This window comes from Bubalus bubalis, chromosome 16 (assembly GCF_019923935.1).
Source record: "Bubalus bubalis isolate 160015118507 breed Murrah chromosome 16, NDDB_SH_1, whole genome shotgun sequence".
Lineage (NCBI taxonomy): Eukaryota > Metazoa > Chordata > Mammalia > Artiodactyla > Bovidae > Bubalus > Bubalus bubalis.
Window position 1 is genome coordinate 42,641,092 of NC_059172.1, and position 17,676 is coordinate 42,658,767.

Consider the following 17,676-nt stretch of genomic DNA (forward strand, 5'->3'; position numbering starts at 1 on the left):
TAAGTGTTTTAATGCTGGTGGTGGGAGTGTTGGCCTGGGATGTTTCAGAACATTCAGTATGCTACATTGTCAAAGTGGAAGTCCCTAGATTTGAATACCACCTTTTCCCACTTACTAGTTGTAAGACCTTGACAAGTTATTTATCTAGACTCAGTTTCCTCAAATGTAAAATGGAGAAAATAAGATCTAGACTGTGGGGAGGTTGTAAAGATTATGATCTTCTAATGTACATAAAGTACATAAAGTGCTTAGCCACAGTGCTTGGCACATAGGAAATGCTTAATACACTTTATTGCTGCTATCATCGTCCTCATCATCATGCCTGCAACATTGTATACATAGTAGGTATTCAATAAACAACTGCTAAAGTGATCTACTGAAAATGAATTAAAATTGCAGTGTGCTCAGTGGAAAAGACATGCAGCTGGATTGTCTCTAAGTATATAATACAACAAGGGCCAAATACAGAAAAATGTTAGAACTCTTGTCACCCATTCCCTAGAAAAGTAAATAGGGGCTGCACTCCTCTAGCTGTAATTCATTAAATGTCTTCAGCTAAACACCCGTGCTGTATTTATTGCCACCGTCCATTTCCCCAGGAGCAGAAGTGAAGGTGGAAGTAACTAGCCCAAGGTCCAATTCTACAATCTCATGCCTTCAAGAACAGTCAGTGAAACAAACAGAGGGAAACAAATTAGAATTTCTCCTCTGTAGCTTGCCAGCACTGAGATGCTAGCTCTTTGTTTCTTCCAGGCAGGGTTTCCTTGCAACTGACATGGTGGCAGTGGGTGAGCTGCTCACCGGGTTTCTTAGAGGAGGCATAGGGCTTCCTCTTTCTATAAGACTATCATATTCATTAGCTGTTTAAACAAGATACTATCAGATAAAGGCTTAATTGATCTCTATTTTAAAGTGAGCATAATAAAAAATTTCCCATAAAACGTATCAAGTATAAATCAATGTGTTTTTAATTATAAATCTCAGTCTCGGCTGGTCAATGCAAGTAGTTTTACAAAAGCAGGTGAATATTTGATCTCACTAAGAATGTTTAGCTTTCCACAAGGAAAATTTTATTTTATAACCTGAACTAATCATGAAGGGAATCTGGAATATAACAATGGATGGGTCAGGGTGAATGCAATTCCTCTCCTGAAATCAGCTCTACAGTCTTTGTAATATTTGTGTGGCTGCACATCATCCATTATCTCATCATTCCCTACAAAAGATAGCCCAGGACATGTTAATAATATAACACATTATCATATGATCCAGTAATCCCACTCCTGGGTATATATCCAGAAAAGAAGAAAACTCTAATTCACTCTAACGTTTATAACAGCACTATTTGTAATAGCCAATATATGCAAGCAACTAAGTGTCCATCAAAAGATGAATGGATAAAGATGTGGTACATATATACAATGGAATATTAGTTATAAAAAAGAATGAAACATTGCCATTTGCAGCAACATGGATGGACCTAGAGATTATCACATTAAATGAAGTAAGTCAAGAAGAGAAAGATAAATATTATATATTATTGTCATGTGAAATTTAAAAAACAATACAAATAAACTTACTTAGAAAATATAAACAGACCCACAGACAAAAGAAATTTACGGTTACCAAAGGGGAATGGGAGAGGGATAAATTAAAGAGTATGAGATTCACAGATACACATTACTATAAATAAAATGGATAAACAACAAGGATTTACTGTAAAGCTATATAGCACAGGGGACTATATTCAACATCTTATAATAACCTATAATGGAAAAGAATCTGAAAAAGAATATATATTTTATATATGTATAAAAACCAAATCACTTTGCTGTGTACCTGAAACACACTATTGCAAATCAATTATACTTCAATAAAAATACAACATATCACACTTGTGTGTGTGTGTTCAGTTGCTCAGTCGTATTTGACTCCAAGATCCTTTGGATCTAGCCTGCCAGGCTCCTCCGCCCATGGGATTTTTCAGGCAGGAATACTGGAGTGGGTTGCCATTTCCTCCTTGAGGGGATCTTCTCGACCCAGGGATTGAATTCTTGTCTCCTGCATTGTAGATGGATTCTTCATTGCTGAGTCATTGGGGAAACCCTTAACATATTACATGATACATATAATACATAGTAGTAATGAATTATTGAGATAATAAAAATCTTTTCTGAGATTTAACAAGTTAAATGGCTTTGAATATAGATTACTTTTTTGACTCTGAAAATATCTTTGTGGGTAAATTAAAAATAATTTGGGGGGCTTTGCTCTGCAGCATGTGGAATCTTAGTCCCCTGACCAGGGATCGAACTTGTGACCACTATAATGGAAGTGTGGAGTCCTAACCAACGGACTGCCAGGGAGGTCCCTTTGTGGGTAAATTTTAAAAATTTCAGAGTGAATTCTGTAAATAAATAAAAACTATCAAGTATTAGAAAACCCATGAAAGAAAAAAATTATTTCATGAGCTTTCACCTTGTTTTCTAAAATCTAGATACCTGAGTTTCAGACAAGCTCAAAGTTTAGATGACAAGAAGTCTGACCATGTGTTGTTAAGAAAGAATTTTTTAAAATAGCATAATAATATTCAAAAAATGGGAATAATAATAGTTACTATGATCCTCTACATATAAAAAACATTTAGTTTAGTTCCTGGTAGGTCAGAAGTACTCAATAAAAGTAATTATGATTTTTATTATTCTTTTACTTATTCTCTTTCAATAACCAATAGCTATAATAGATATAAAATTAACATTAATGCCTGTCATATTCAACAGACAGGTTAGACACAGGGTCTTACTGGTATCATTATTCCTAATCTATCATTCAGTTAAATTGGGCCCTAGTGACACTGGGGAAATACACAGACAATTTCTGTAGTTTGGTCTAGATCACACACAAATAAGGAGGTTACATGTAATATTCAGTTTGGTGTGAGCCAAATTAAACAAATAAATCAACCAGTATTAGCCAGGAAACTAAGTTGAGTAAAAACAAGTAATTATACACTACCATTATACAGAATCTTTTAAGAATATTTAAATAAATAGTGTCTAATCCATTCCACATACATATTTTAAATCTGCATTTGTAACTCTCCTTTTAAAGTTAGGCTATTCCCTCAAAGCACTTAAGCAAAATTTCTGTCATTTAGCTGAGGATTTTATGTAACCAAGATTCTGATCTTTTCTTAGTACACTGAATACCCTTTACAATAATTGTACTCACATCATGTTCTCCTAACCTCTTACTACAACAGACACTCATTCAAGGGATCAAATTCCAGAACAATACTTATACATATGCATAAACAAAGAGAGTAAAGTCAGACCATCTTTCTGTTCCGAAGCATCTGGTTGGACCTCCACTTTGAATGGTAGTTTGTATTTTAAACTCGACTCTGTTATACAATAATAATGGAAGAAACAGCAGGTCCCTCCTCCAAGGTGGATATTTCTTAGAGAATGATTAGAGTGAACAGTTTTGACTGAATATTGGTAATAAATCTTGAGGTTGAAGGCTAATTACTGGTAACAAATTATCCTTTGTGAGTAACTTTCTCTACAACATTAATGAAAGTGTCTTGATTTGTGTAGCTTTCACAATATATTAATGTCGAAGGATGCTCTAAGGCTGAATGAAGCAGAAGAAATAACAGAAAGAGGTTCTGAAAAGAAGGAAATTAGGAGAGAAGGACAATTATGCCCTGGAAAGCATGGAAAACTGATTAGAAAGCCTAAGGGAGAAGGCCCCCATGTGAGGGAGGGGACAAAACTCACACATATCAAAACCTGAACCCAGAGGAAAGGGAGGAAGAGAAAACAGATTCCCGCAAATCATGGTGTCATTATGTAAGGGAGATTATAGAGGATTTTAAAAAATAAATAATAGGTTAGTCTCCTTAATCCTTGACACACTCCTATTCAGTCTAGCAGTTCACTTTGTTTCTTTCTAGTCTACTTTGTGCTAGTCAATTTCATGCCTATCTATCCTACTAGATAATCAGTGGATAGCAGAAAGCAAGTCTTATGTGTTTTTGCAACTCACACAATTTGTAGGACAGAGGTTTACATAAAATAGACACTCAGAGATTTTGTTGAAATAAAATTTTCTACCAAAGTGGTTAAAGTAACTTTATATTTACAAGTAACTATGCTCCTTCAAATCTTGTTTTTGCTATTAGTTTGTTTAAACCTTTAAAAGAATTATGAGCATAGAAATAAAAAAATCTATTATTTATACATTATTCAAATTACTTAACATGGCACACAAAGCCCTTCACAGAATAGTCACCAACGACCTTGCCTTTGTGCCTCCACCTCTATAGCCATAATTCCCAATAAGTGATTCATGGTATCTTCTCTGCCTATAATATTTATGTCTTCCCAGCCCACCCACTTCTCATGTCATCACCACCTGTGAGACAAATGCCTATTTGTCTTTCAAGGCACAAATGTCAATAATTCATTTGTAGTGTTCCTTGCTGTACCAGGAATTAATGTATTGTACTTATACCTGTTTTAAAACAGCTACACTGTAATTTATTTTACTAATCTGTCTTTTCTGTAAGTGTGTGCTCTTTAAGGGTAGAAACCATGACTATTCACCATATATTACTAACATTTGGGACACGGTAGTAAGTATTCAATGTCTGTTAAACTCAATTGTATTAGTAGGCTGTCTTATTTCCTGAAGAATGAACAAAAGGGCCCCCAACCTCTGAACATAATACGAAAAAGTTGAACAGTCAAGAAAAAATGCTCCATAAGTATTTATTAATTCTTCACTAGAAAACACAATAATAATTAATATCCACTCTCAAGCTTTTGAGTAATTATTCTATAATTGCCTTGCATCATTAAACTGTGAATATTAAACTAGTATTAATAAAAAAATGGGGCTTCCCTGGTGGCTCAGTGGTAAAAAATCTGCCTGCCAATGCAGGAGACCAAGATTTGATCCCTGGGTCAGGAAGATCCTCTGGAGAAGGAATGGCAACCCACAATAGTATTCTTGCCTGGAAAATCCCACGGACAGAGGAGCTTGGCAGACTACAGTCCATGGGGTCGAAAAAGAGTTGGACACGACTTAAATGACTAAACAATAACAACAATAAAAAACAGTAATTCCAAACTGGTTATAAAATTATAGAGGCTTTTCAGGAGGACCAGGAGAAAGGAGCAGCTGTGTAAAACTGGAAAGAAGGAGTAAGAAAAGCAAGAAGAGATTGTGTTGAGAGGCAGGAGGAAGAAGGAATGCTATACTGTCCTAAAGAAAAGAAAAAGGTAGAGGAAGTAAAAGCAAGATACTATTTTTCTGGCCATTCTAAAATTCTGCTGTACTGGAAGCATCCGCTATAATAAACATATTCATATCTTTTCCAGGCCAAATTTGGATTCAGCCCAGTGTTGATGCCTGTCTTCACTCTGAATTGTTTTTCTGCTGACTTATTTTTAAGATTAGTATGTGATTTTACAGCAGAAAAAAAAGGTGGAAAAAGACCCTTTATCATCTCTCTCCTTTTTTGAGCCAAAAATGTAATCCTTTGAGATCTGTTATAGGAAATGCAATGTATCCAGATCATGAAGTCTAAGAAAACAAAATTCTTTTCGTATTTTGTAGATTTTTAAGAAACTCTCTTGTCATGTACCAAAGGCAGAAAAATGAAGATTAATGAAATATCTATTTTTTATGACGAAAAGATTTTTCTTCCAGCAGCAATCTTCCATCCGTTAGAAGCCGCTGTATCTATTGTGGGAAAAGTAGAGTCCATATTAATTACTAAGAGGCAAAGTCAGGTAGTTATTCAAATAAATTCTAAAGTCAAAGAAATACAAAAGCGCATCTGGTGTGATCCTATGTACTTAGCATGCTTTATATTAGAAATATGTGGAAGTTAGAGATTTATAAATAATGTCATGGGACAGTTATTTCTTAAATTAACCATAACAAACAAACAATCAGCATTTCCTAACTTTTGCATCCTCCAAGCCAAATATTAATGAAATATCCTTGCTGGATATATGGATGAAAATGGCCGAAGGAATGAGGAGGTAGGAGTGATGCCAGTTCAACACCTCTAAGTAAAGAGTCAAAAAAGCTCCAAGAGTATGCTGCATAACCGGGACTCACGTGGGGAATCCTATCACAGTTAAAGATACGAGGCTTTGGAGTCAAGTAGAACTGCGTTTGAGTTCCAGCTCTGCCACATACTGGCTCAGTGGTACAGATTCTCTCTAAGACATAGCTTCTTTTGTCTTAAAATGGAAATAATAATACTCACTGACTTGGATTCGGTATAGTAAACCAAATGTAGCATCTTGTGCATAGCAAAAATTCAGTAAATGTTATTATTCCTATCACGTTCCTTTGGACTTCTGTTCTTTACTGTTCTCTGTTAGGTGCACAGGCTTACATAAGAGATATCAAGCTTTGATATGAAACATACTGATTATAGATTTTAGTTCACTTATTTTGGGGGGCAGGCGTTGGGGGGCAGAATTACTGCTAGAGTCTGGTGGCAGGAAGATCATTGTTCAGGAGATGAAACAGAAAATTCTGAGATTTTTCATGCTTTAATGTTAACTTTCTGCTTCTCTGACTGATTAGGTAACCTGTTGCTGCTAAGTCGCTTCAGTCGTGTCCGACTCTGTGCGACCCCATAGATGGCAGCCCACCAGGCCCCGCCGTCCCTGAGATTCTCCAGGCAAGAACACTGGAGTGGGTTGCCATTTCCTCCTCCAATGCATGAAAGTGAAAAGTGAAAGTGAAGTCACTCAGTCGTGTCCGACTCTTAGCGACCCATGGACTGCAGCCTACCAGGCTCCTCCATCCATGGGGTTTTCCAGGCAAGAGTACTGGAGTGGGGTGCCATTGCCTTCTCCAGATTAGGTAACCTAGGCTTATACAAATGACATTTTTCAGATTTTCCTATCACATCATGTTGAATATACTTGCTTTAGGCTTTTATATTTTGAAATAGAAATGATATCTAGGTCTCAAATTTTATTTAGTGAGATAAGCTAGTAGATGTTCATTTACAATGTATCAGAAAAAGTTAAAATTTAGCAATGGAAATATAAAAAACCCATAAAATGTAGACAGAAATGTGAAATATATTTCTTCAAATTGAGAAATTATGCTTTATATCTCATATGTTTTCCTAATGTATTTACTGAAAGATAATTAATTATATATTACATTTGAATTAGGTATAATTTGAAATACGGTGAAAATTACAGAAGGTGACATAAGCACTCAGGGTATGAAAATTTTTTCATTAATAATTAACAGCCCTCAAGAAATCTTCAAAAAACCATAGGTGAATTTCAAATACATTATGCTTAGTGAAAGAAGTCAGACATAAAAGAATATATATATGATTCCATTTTTATAAAATATGCAGAAAAGGCAAATTTATAGAGACAGAAAGTATATTAGTGGTTGCCAGAGAATGGAGAGTGGCTACACGGGCATGAGGTTTCTTTGGGCTGATGGAATGTTCTAGACTAGTGTGGCGGTGCTACTTGCACAGTGCTGCAAGTAAAGGTCACTGAAAGGAGATCTAAAAGGAGCGGGTACTCATGGTAGTTAAATTATACCTCAATAAATCTAGTAATAAAATAAATCTTCCATGTGACTAGATTGTAGAAAAGACATTTTTATGTACTATATGAAACAAGAATTTTGAAGAAGAAATCTACCACTGAGAATGGGAGCCTGAGTAATGCTTTTATTCTGAATGAGACCTAGCTCAATCAATAAAACATTCTCAAAGTGGCATCCACAGTGGGAAATCTTAGGAATTTGGGAAGGCAACACTTTATAATGCTTGAATTTAACGTAAATAGGGTGCTGCTTTTTTCTCCTCGGGTAAACATAAACCACAACTGGTGCCAAAGGAGAAAGTGTCATCTCTCCTGTGAGTCATTGTGAGTATCAGTAATGAGCAGATGTGCCTCACAGAGGTAATGAGAGGGATTGGTCATACTTTGATAGGACTCTCTCCAGATTACGTGGGTTATTAAGAATTGCAACAGCATAACTCTAAGGTGGGGCTTCCATGGTCACTCAGATGGTAAAGAATCCACCTGCAATGCAGGAGACCCAGGTTACATCCTTGAGTCAGGAAGAGCCCCCTGGAGAAGGGAATGGCAACCCACTCCAGTATTCTTGCCTAGAGAATTCCATGGACAGAGGAGCGCAGCAGGCTACAGTCCAGGGGGTCTCAAAGAGAGTGACTAACACTTTCACTTTCAAGTCTAAGGTACATAGGTCACTGAGGAGAAGGTACTAAATGGTGGTTCATAGCCTTTATTGTTGCTCACTGCTACCATGTTAACATGGTTCTTCAGTTAAACATGATCTTTCCCTGGTGGCTCAGATGGTGAAGTGTCTGTCTAGAATGGGGGAGACCCGAGTTCGATCCCTGGGTTGGGAAAATCCCCTGGAGAAGGAAACGGCAATCCACTCCAGTACTATTGCCTGGAAAATCACATGGACGGAGGAGCCTGGTAGGCTACAGTCCATGGGGTCGCAAAGAGTCGGACACGACTGAGAGACTTCACTTCATAAGTAAACAAAGAGTAGCCCAATGTTATTTAATAACTGAAAGAGTTCCTCTGTCAGTAGTTAATTAAAAGACATAACATTAGACAGTATGTTTCTTGAGGGTAAGGACCATGTCATTCACCTGTAACTCAGCAACAAACATAAGCACAGTGTTTGGGATACATAAAAAACATCTTCTGAACTGAGAATGAAAGCACCATATACACAATAAATGTAAAAATTGTTATTTTTTACCATAAAAGTAACCCTAATAATTTAAACCTAGCTGTTAAGGTACTACCTTCAAGAAAGGCTTCATGAGTTAAAGACACATTAAATACAAGTTTCTTAAAGTAGAAAAAGGTGTGAAAGAACTGTAGAGGGAAAAAACCTCTAAATTTATGGTGGCCGTGGTGTAACAAATTCCCAAAGATCTCATATAGATAATGTCGAAAGTGGTACATCTTTTAGTCTAAGCAAAGCTCTAAAAGATACACATGTGTTTAATCTGGGCCAATAAAACACTCTACTTTTATGAGAAGGATAAGTATATGCATAATTATTTTTTAAATTAAAAATAAACTATGCATCCTGAAAACTAGAAACCACTGATAAAGGAAACTGAAAATGATTCAAAGAAATGGGAAGATATTCCATGCTCTTAGATCAAAAGAATTAATATTGTTAAAATGGCCATAATACCTGAAGCAATTCAGAGATTTAATGAACCTCTATCAAAATACATATGACATTTTTCACAGAACTAGAACAAAGATTTCTAAAATTTATATGGAATCATAAAAGGCCCAGAATTACCAAGTAATCCTGAGGAAGAACAACAAAGCTGGAGGAATAACCCATCCACACTTCAGACCATACTACAAAGCTATAATAATCAAAACAGTGTGGTACTGGCACAAAAAACAGACATATAGATCAATGCAACAGAACAGAGAGCTCAGAAATAAGCCTGTACATCTGCAGTCCATTAATCTATGATAAAAGGGGAAAGAATATACAATGGATAAAAGACAATCTCTTCAATAAATGGTGCTGGGAAATTTGGGACAGCTATGTGTAAATCAATGAAATTAGAACACTCCCTTACACCATATAGAAAAATAAATAAATTCAGAATGGGTTAAAGACCTAAATATAAGACACGACACCCTAAAATTCCTAGAAGAGAATATAGGCAAAATATTATCTGACATAAATTGTAGCAATATTTTCTTATATCAGTCTCACAATGCAAAAGAAATAAAAGCAAAAATAAACAAATGGAACCTAATCAAACTTGAAAGCTTTTGCACAGCAAAGGAAACCATCAACAAAATGAAAAGACAGCCTATGAAATGGGAGAAAATATTTGCAAATGATGTGACTGACAAGGGATTAATATCGAAAATATATAAACAGCTTATATTACTCATTATTGAAAAAACAAATTCAATAAAAAAAAAATGGGCAGAAGCCCTACATAGACATTTTTCCAAAGAAGACATAAGATGGTGAAGAGACACTCAAAAAGATGTTTGACACTGCTAATTACTAGAGAAATGGAAATCAAAGCCACAGTGAAGTATCATCTCATATTGGGTAGAATAACTATCATCGAAGTCTATGAATAATAAATGCTGGAGAGGGTGTTGAGAAAAGGGAAGAAATCCTGTACTCTATTGGTGGGAATGTAAATTTGTGCAGCCACTATGGAAGACAGTAAGGAAGTTTCTTAAAAAACTAAAATTAGAGCTACCATATGATCCTGTAATCCCACTCCTGGGTATATACCTGAAGAAAATGAAAACTATAATTCAAAGGATGAATGCACCCCAATGTTCACAGCAGTACTATTTACAAAAGCCAAGACATGGGAACAACTCCTATGCCCATGAACATAGTATCAATTGGCTTAAGAAGAAATGGTGTGTATATATACACACAGTGGAATAGTATGCAGCCATAAAAGAAAGAAATACTACCATCTGTAGTAAAACAGATGGATGTAGTGAATATTATACTTCATGAAATAAGTCAGATGGAGAAAGACAAATACTATATGGTATCACATATATGTGGACTCTAATAATAATACAAATGAATCTATATATAAAACAGAAACAGAACCACAGATATAGAAAACAAACTAACGGTTACCAAAGGGGAGGAAGGAAGGATACAAATTACTATACATAAAGTAGGTAAGCAACAAGCATTTACAGTATCGCACAGGGGATTATATTAAATATCTTGTAATCCCATGGACAGAAGAGCTTGGTGGGCTACAGTCCCTGGGGTTGCGAAAGAGTTGGATACAACTTAGTGACTAAACAGAAACAACAATAACTCAATGGGTATAACCTGAAAAAAAAAATCACTCTGCTATACATCTGAAACTAACAGTAATTCACAAATATTGTGAATCAACTACACTTCAATTTTTAAAAAATAGCTGATATATTAAAAAAAAAAAACCCAACAAAATAGGCACCTGATCCATCATCTCTCCCACCACCTTACTCAGAGCAGGCTTTGAGTTCCACTATTAAAAAGACATATATATGGAGACATATATGCAGTCATTAAAAATAATTAGGTATATATGCTATAAATTAATTAGGTATATAGAAGGATCTCCAAGATATACTACTAAGTGAAAAAAGCAAGGTGATCACTTTAGTTAAAAAATAATTTTATCTGTATATTCTAGCAAAAATACACAACTTTTTTTTCCCCTAGGAGGAAACCAATTGTCAGAAGAAATGGAGTAGAGGTGGGAAAGTTAGCATTTATTTTGCATTTTCTATCTCTCTGTACCATCTGAATTTTCTAACCATGCATATATACTACTTTAAGAAAATGTCTACCTGACTGATGAAAACTGTGGACCAGCTTGTTTATTATTTATTACATTATAAAGACTAATGTAAGTTCCTAGTGGCCCCATCTATGTTTTGTTCATCTTGTTACCCAAGATGTTGTCTGGTATAGTAACCTTTTTTGTTGAGATGCTCAATAAACTCCTGGTGCATTGAAAAAAAAAAGACTAATAAATGTTATTAAAAAATATTTTCAAAGCAAGTTTAAGCAAGACAAGTAGCTGAGTCCATTTTCTGAAGCAATGCTGAGCAAGACTCAGGAATTTACACCCTTTGAACAGTATGAAGATGGCTCATGTGCAATCAGAGGCCAGGATAATGCAATTGACATCTACAGAATTTTCCTGAATTAACAAATCCACTATGCATCAGCAATAATTTCCTGTAAGACAGAAACTCAGAAAGTATCTAAGAATCAATATGATCTACTCCTTAACCCTGTCTGCTGGGTATCAATGCAGAGCCTCTCTCCTCTGGATCTACCTGCCTTTGCCTTGCTTTGTGGTAATGCAGCTGGACCTGTCAAAGTTTTTTCTTTGCCAGCTGGCACAATATATTAAGCTTTGTCAGCTGGGACACTACAGTATGAATTGGTCTCTTTTCTTGGTTCTGGTGTGCTCTTTCCTTCTCATTCCTGCTAGTTGTGTGTGGGACACCCGGACGCGCTCCCCACTTCACAGGTTTCAGTGGTGCCCCAGAGACGGTGGCTTCCTAGCAAGCCTTGTGAGAATTCCAGTGGGCATTTCCTGCTTGCCAGTCCAAGTCTGCAGCCCCTCAGTGAACTTCACTTCAGTGCCGGTCATAGCAATGCCTCTCCAACAAGGTCTGAATCTCAGTCTTGTTGGAGAGTGGCCCTCTCCAAATTTGCTCCTTTTGTGGGTATTCTGCCTGAACCTTCGACAAGCTGCTCCCTTTATCTGCTACTTCTGTATTCTTTAAAATCCTCTGTACTTCTTAGTAGTTAATCCCCTATTACTACTTAACAATTCCTTACATTAAATTTTTCCTGCTCATATTACTGTTAAGGTTTCTGGCTCCTGACTGGACCTTGAGTAATTCATGCCCAAATTAAATCAAAACAAACCAAGTAAAATCAAGCCAAGCCAATACTAAAGAATTAAATCTATAAACTCATCATAAAATGTAAGTCTGTATTATTAAGTTTGATAACACAGAGAAAAGCATGGCACACATCCCTGCTTGTTAACTAACTGCATTAAACACATGCATGAAACAAACAAACAAAAAACACAGTGTAATGCTTTTGCACTGTGTAAACTAAGCTAAGCCAGAACTATATTTCCCAGAACTCTCTTTGCCGCATGAGTCCAGGTTAGGGTTAATGACAGAGAAATGTGTCTAAGATTTGGAAGGCAAAATGAAGCAGTGGCCGCTACACTCTGAAGGTCAGTACAGCCACGTGCTGCTGTATCTCATACACTTTTATGACTAATCTGCTGGATCATCTTAATGTGTGGGAAGAACCAGGCTCACATTTCTTTCAGTTCCTATTGGATCTCTTCCATTAGCTACGCCTACTCAGAGCTAGGCACATGTGTAGCTCGATGGCCAACAACGTGGCTTCTTTTTCAGGTCACCTCCTTCCCTGAGGTTGGAGGACATGAGAGACATACACAGATTCTACTTTGCCCTTGTTCTTCGCTCTGTCATGCCCAGCTTTTCTTCCTGACTGCTGCCCTGATGACCTACAGTGACATCAGGCCAATAGGTAGACCCTAATTTGAAGCTTTCCATAAACTTCTTCTCCAGCTTCTATAACAATATAAAAGCTGGTCCCTACAATAGGGTCCTTACTTCCTATCACTCATGGTGCTTTTGCTTGATGACCAAACCCTCGCTAATACACTATAAAACAGGTTAATAATCCAGCTTAAACAAAGTCTTCAGTAGTTTGGATTTCTTGAGCAATTGAGTTTCTACTGTCAGTTCTTATTTTCCCTACATTTCTTCTTGTTTTTTAAGTGTAGATATTATATAGAAATAAATATCTTAGATGTTAAAGTGGGAAAATTTTAAAATGCTATTTTCTTTAACAAATGCCCATGTGAGGGCCCGTATGAAGGCTAGTTAGAAGAAAGTTTTCTGGTTACTCTGGGATATGGAGACAAATTTCCTTGATGGTTTAAGACACAGGAGAGCCTGACCTATTTTTGTAACATTGTTCTTCATGTTAGGAGAGGAATAAGATGAAGAACCACTAAGCAGAGTTCAGAGAAGAATGGTATGTATGCAGTTAAGAAAAACTAGAGTGGGCCTGGAGACTGGTTAAGGGAAAACCAAAAGATAATGCCCAAGCTCCAGCTGGTTGTCTTTAGTTTCTAAAGCCAAATTCATTTGATTAAAATTTTTGAGATTTGTCCTTATTTCCTGAGGATGCTCAGTATGACCTGCCAGATCTCAGAAGTGTGAGTCTCATAAATTTCATTTTCTGTTTTTGAAGAGGATGGGAAGGTAAAGAGGAAGAAAAAGGAATACGCAGTGACTTAGCAGCAGAGAAAGGGCTCCGGATTATGGAGAATGTTTGGGTTAAGACTTTTAACTCAGAGACTGTGGACAAACTGTTTGAAGTAAAGTTTTTTAAAAATTTGTCTTATCAATTATGTAAAGTTTAAAAATAAAATAAAATTAAAAAAATAAAATAAAATATCACAATGACAAAAAAAAATTGGTCTTATCAAGAAATATTTATTGAACACATGCTAAGTGCAGGAAGAGGACTAGACCTCATCAGTCAGATATGGTGGATGAAACAAAAAGGATAGGCAGAACAAAAAGCATCTAAGGGCATGGATCATTTTTATGAATCAGCTAAAGCACTTAGATATATCTGATGCCTAGTTCTCCACTAAATCAGATCTGGGAATATCTGATAATCTCTCTTGACTTAGAGTCCATGAAACAGGGAGTAGCTAAGCTAGAAGTCCTTCCATAACACCTGTCTGAAGTCCTGGGCTTCCTGAGGCTAACTGCACATAGCTGGGCCTGAGGCAGCCTGGCTGCCACAGGTTTCTTGTTTCCTACTGTGTATTTCGGACAGACGTAATCAATGTGCTCTTCAGAGCGTGGCTCCGTAACTCCTTACAAGTCTTCACAGGAAAAGAGAGAATAAGAATTTTCTGGATTGTTTGCCGTAAGAATCAATCTCTTTGAAAGGCATGGACAGGAGAACTATGTGATAGAATTAAGAAAAGCACTGAGCACTCCAGAAAATTTTAAGAAGGTTCACAGAAGTTGCCAGTGACGTTAATCTCTAATTTCTGCCTTACATTTATTCATCTAGTGTGTTCATTCATTCAGTCACTCATTCAGTAGAAACTTATTAACACTGGGATATAGCAATGAATAAGACAGATAATATATAATATTAATTAATTAATATAAATTTATTAAATATAATAAATAATTTATTATAATTAATGATTAATATTAATTAATATATAATATAATTATATAAGTATAATTATATATAATAATATCCCACCAAATTTGTTTTCTTTGGTGGCAGAGAGCAGTCAAATATAAACTAAACAATACATAATTTCAGGTTATTAAGTTGCTCTAAAGAACAATGAAGTAGGGATAGAGTGCTGGGGTTATATCTTAGGAGATAATTTAACATGTATTTCATTTTTTGCACATAGTATACAACAAATGTTATAATAAATATAACCACAGATGTGTCTTAGATATAGTCAGGAGATGGGACTGATGTAGTTCCATGATAAATCAAGCTGAATACATTTATATAAATCAAAATGACTTACATATAGACCACTAAAACTTACCCTATAGAAAGCACTAGTCAGAGGGAGTAATGCTGCAGCAATGTTATATTCTTCTAAACTGGAACAATCCTTAAAGAAAACAAAGAGAAATGAGCATTATTAGGACATTTATCAGAAATCACAAATATATGGAAACAAAAATCTATGATACATTATTTACTGTTCTAAGGGGTTTTTACTTTTATTCTAAATTGTCATTAAGACTTACCTAGATAATTGTGAAAAAAGAGCTGGAAAAAAATACTGTCCTGAAGCACAGTCTTTTGTTGTAAAAATACATTTGAGAAAGATATTTTCATACACTATTGGTGAGTAGCTACTTTTACTTTCCCGTTTATGTTCATAGCTGTGCAATTTGTCCAAAAAATTTTGGAGGGGGTTTAAATATATTTAATTACTGCATTTCACTGCACCAAAGATACACCTTTTCCCTCCACATTTTAACTTCTCTAAGACTGGGATGTATGTTATAATTGAAATAGTGTATTTTTTCTTAGTGTTACCTATGAAGAGTTTGCATGTAAAATTTTGTTATGGATCAGGCAAGAAATATCAGTGTGCCAAAACCCTTTGGGTGAAATGCTGGGGAATGGGAAAGTCAGGAAATCTCAGTGGGAATGTAAAATGGTGCAGCTGCTAGGAAAATGGAGAGAGAGGAATGAGGAGAAGCCACTAAAGACAGAAACCTGGGGAAGATAGATGCTTATATAGAAGGAATAAAGGAAAATCAAGATGGGAAAGAAATTAGAAGAAAGCAATACTAAAGATGTCAGGATTCCCAGGTGGTACTAGTGGTAAAGAATCTACCTGCTAATGCAGGAGACGCAAGAGACACAGGTTCGATCCCTGGGTCAAGAACATCCCCTGGAGTAGGAAATGGCACCCCACTCCAGTATTCTTGCCTGGAAAATTCCATGGGCACAGGAGTCAGGCGGGCTAGAGTGATGGGGCCACAAAGGGTCAGACACGACTGAACACAATACAATAGATGTCAGGAGAAGAAATGACCAATGGTGTTGAAAGCTTCATGAAATTCAGTAAAATGAAGATTGAGAAAAAGCCAAGAAACTTGTGAATCAAAGAGGTTACTGGTGACATGATGAGGGTGTAAGTGAGTAGAGTAAAAGAAAAGCCCCCAGTGTAAATGCTCATAGCTGTAAAGGGGAGGAAGCTGTGGAAGAGTTATGACATCCAAATGGGTGGCTGAACGAATCTTGGTAGTACTGAGCCAGATGAATACTAACATTCTATGTAATCCTTTGATTCTGTAAGAATTAGAAGGGACCCATGCACACCAAGGAGGAAAATCCAAGGGAGAGAGAGTTGAAAAGAAAGGTCACTGGTAGAACAAGGTCTCTGAGATATGGCTGCTATGCAATGTGGCTCCCATTTCTAAGGGGGAAACATCTCATTTACATAAAAAGCAAAAAAACAGAATTTATATTAACCATCAGGACCCATGAATACATCAGCAAAGATAACATATTAGGAGAGAGAAGCTTGGTTTTACAAGGAAGACTCAGGCTTATCTAAGAAGTTTCTATGAGGTCAGTGGGCAGTGTCCTTACTGTTATGCAAACACTAGTTGTTTTTTTTTATTAATTGGAGGATAATTACTTTACTATTTGGTGAGGTTTCTGTCATGCATCAACATGAGCCACAGGCAAGAACTTATTCCCTTCCTCTTAAACCTCCCTCCCAATCCCACCCCTCTAGGTTGTCATAGCTTTGGGTTTCAGGCATCATACAGCAGATTCCCACTGGCTCTCTATTTTACATGTGGTAATGTATATGTTTCAATACTACTCTCTCAGGTCATCCCACTATCTCCCTCACCTACAGTGAATGAAAGTCTATTCTTTATGTCTGTGCCTCCTTTGCTGCCCTGCAAATAAGAAGGCAGTCCTTACTTTGGAACCACATTTATGTTTTTATTTTAAAATAAAGGCAGGCTGGGAAAACTGGATATCCAAATGAAAAATGAAACTAGACTTCTATCTTTTTTTTTTTTTTTTAGACTTCTATCTTATACCATACACAAAAATCAACTCAAACTGGATTAAAGATGTGAATATAAGACCTGAAGCAATAAAACTCCTAGGAGAAAACACAGGTGGTAAGTTCCTGGACATTATTCTTGGCAATCATGTTTTAGATGTGACACTTAAAAGTACAAAGGCAACAAAAGCAAATATAAACAAATGGGACTACATCAAACTAAAAAGTTTCTGCACATCAGGGAAAACCATCAACAAAATGAAAAGGCAACCTATGCAACAGGAGAAAATATTTGCAAATCATAAATCCAATAAAGGGTTTCTAGCCAAAATATTCAAGGACCTCATACAACTCAAGAGCAAAAAAGACCAAATAACTCAATTAAAAAACAGGCAAAGTAACTGAACATTTTTTTCAAAGACATACATATGGCCAACAGG

At 36.1% G+C, this 17,676-nt stretch overlaps 1 protein-coding gene across 4 annotated transcripts in view; it reads right to left on the reverse strand.

Moving 5' to 3' along the window:
• The window catches only part of SBF2 (SET binding factor 2), a 509,682-nt gene that overhangs the window by 118,817 nt on the left and 373,189 nt on the right, over positions 1 to 17,676 (reverse strand). For all 4 annotated transcript variants that reach the window (XM_025265781.3, XM_025265782.3, XM_044929499.2 and 1 more), the window contains one exon: positions 15,239 to 15,307. In XM_025265781.3, the coding sequence (XP_025121566.1) occupies positions 15,239 to 15,307 (69 nt within the window). The remainder of the gene's footprint in view (positions 1 to 15,238; positions 15,308 to 17,676) is intronic.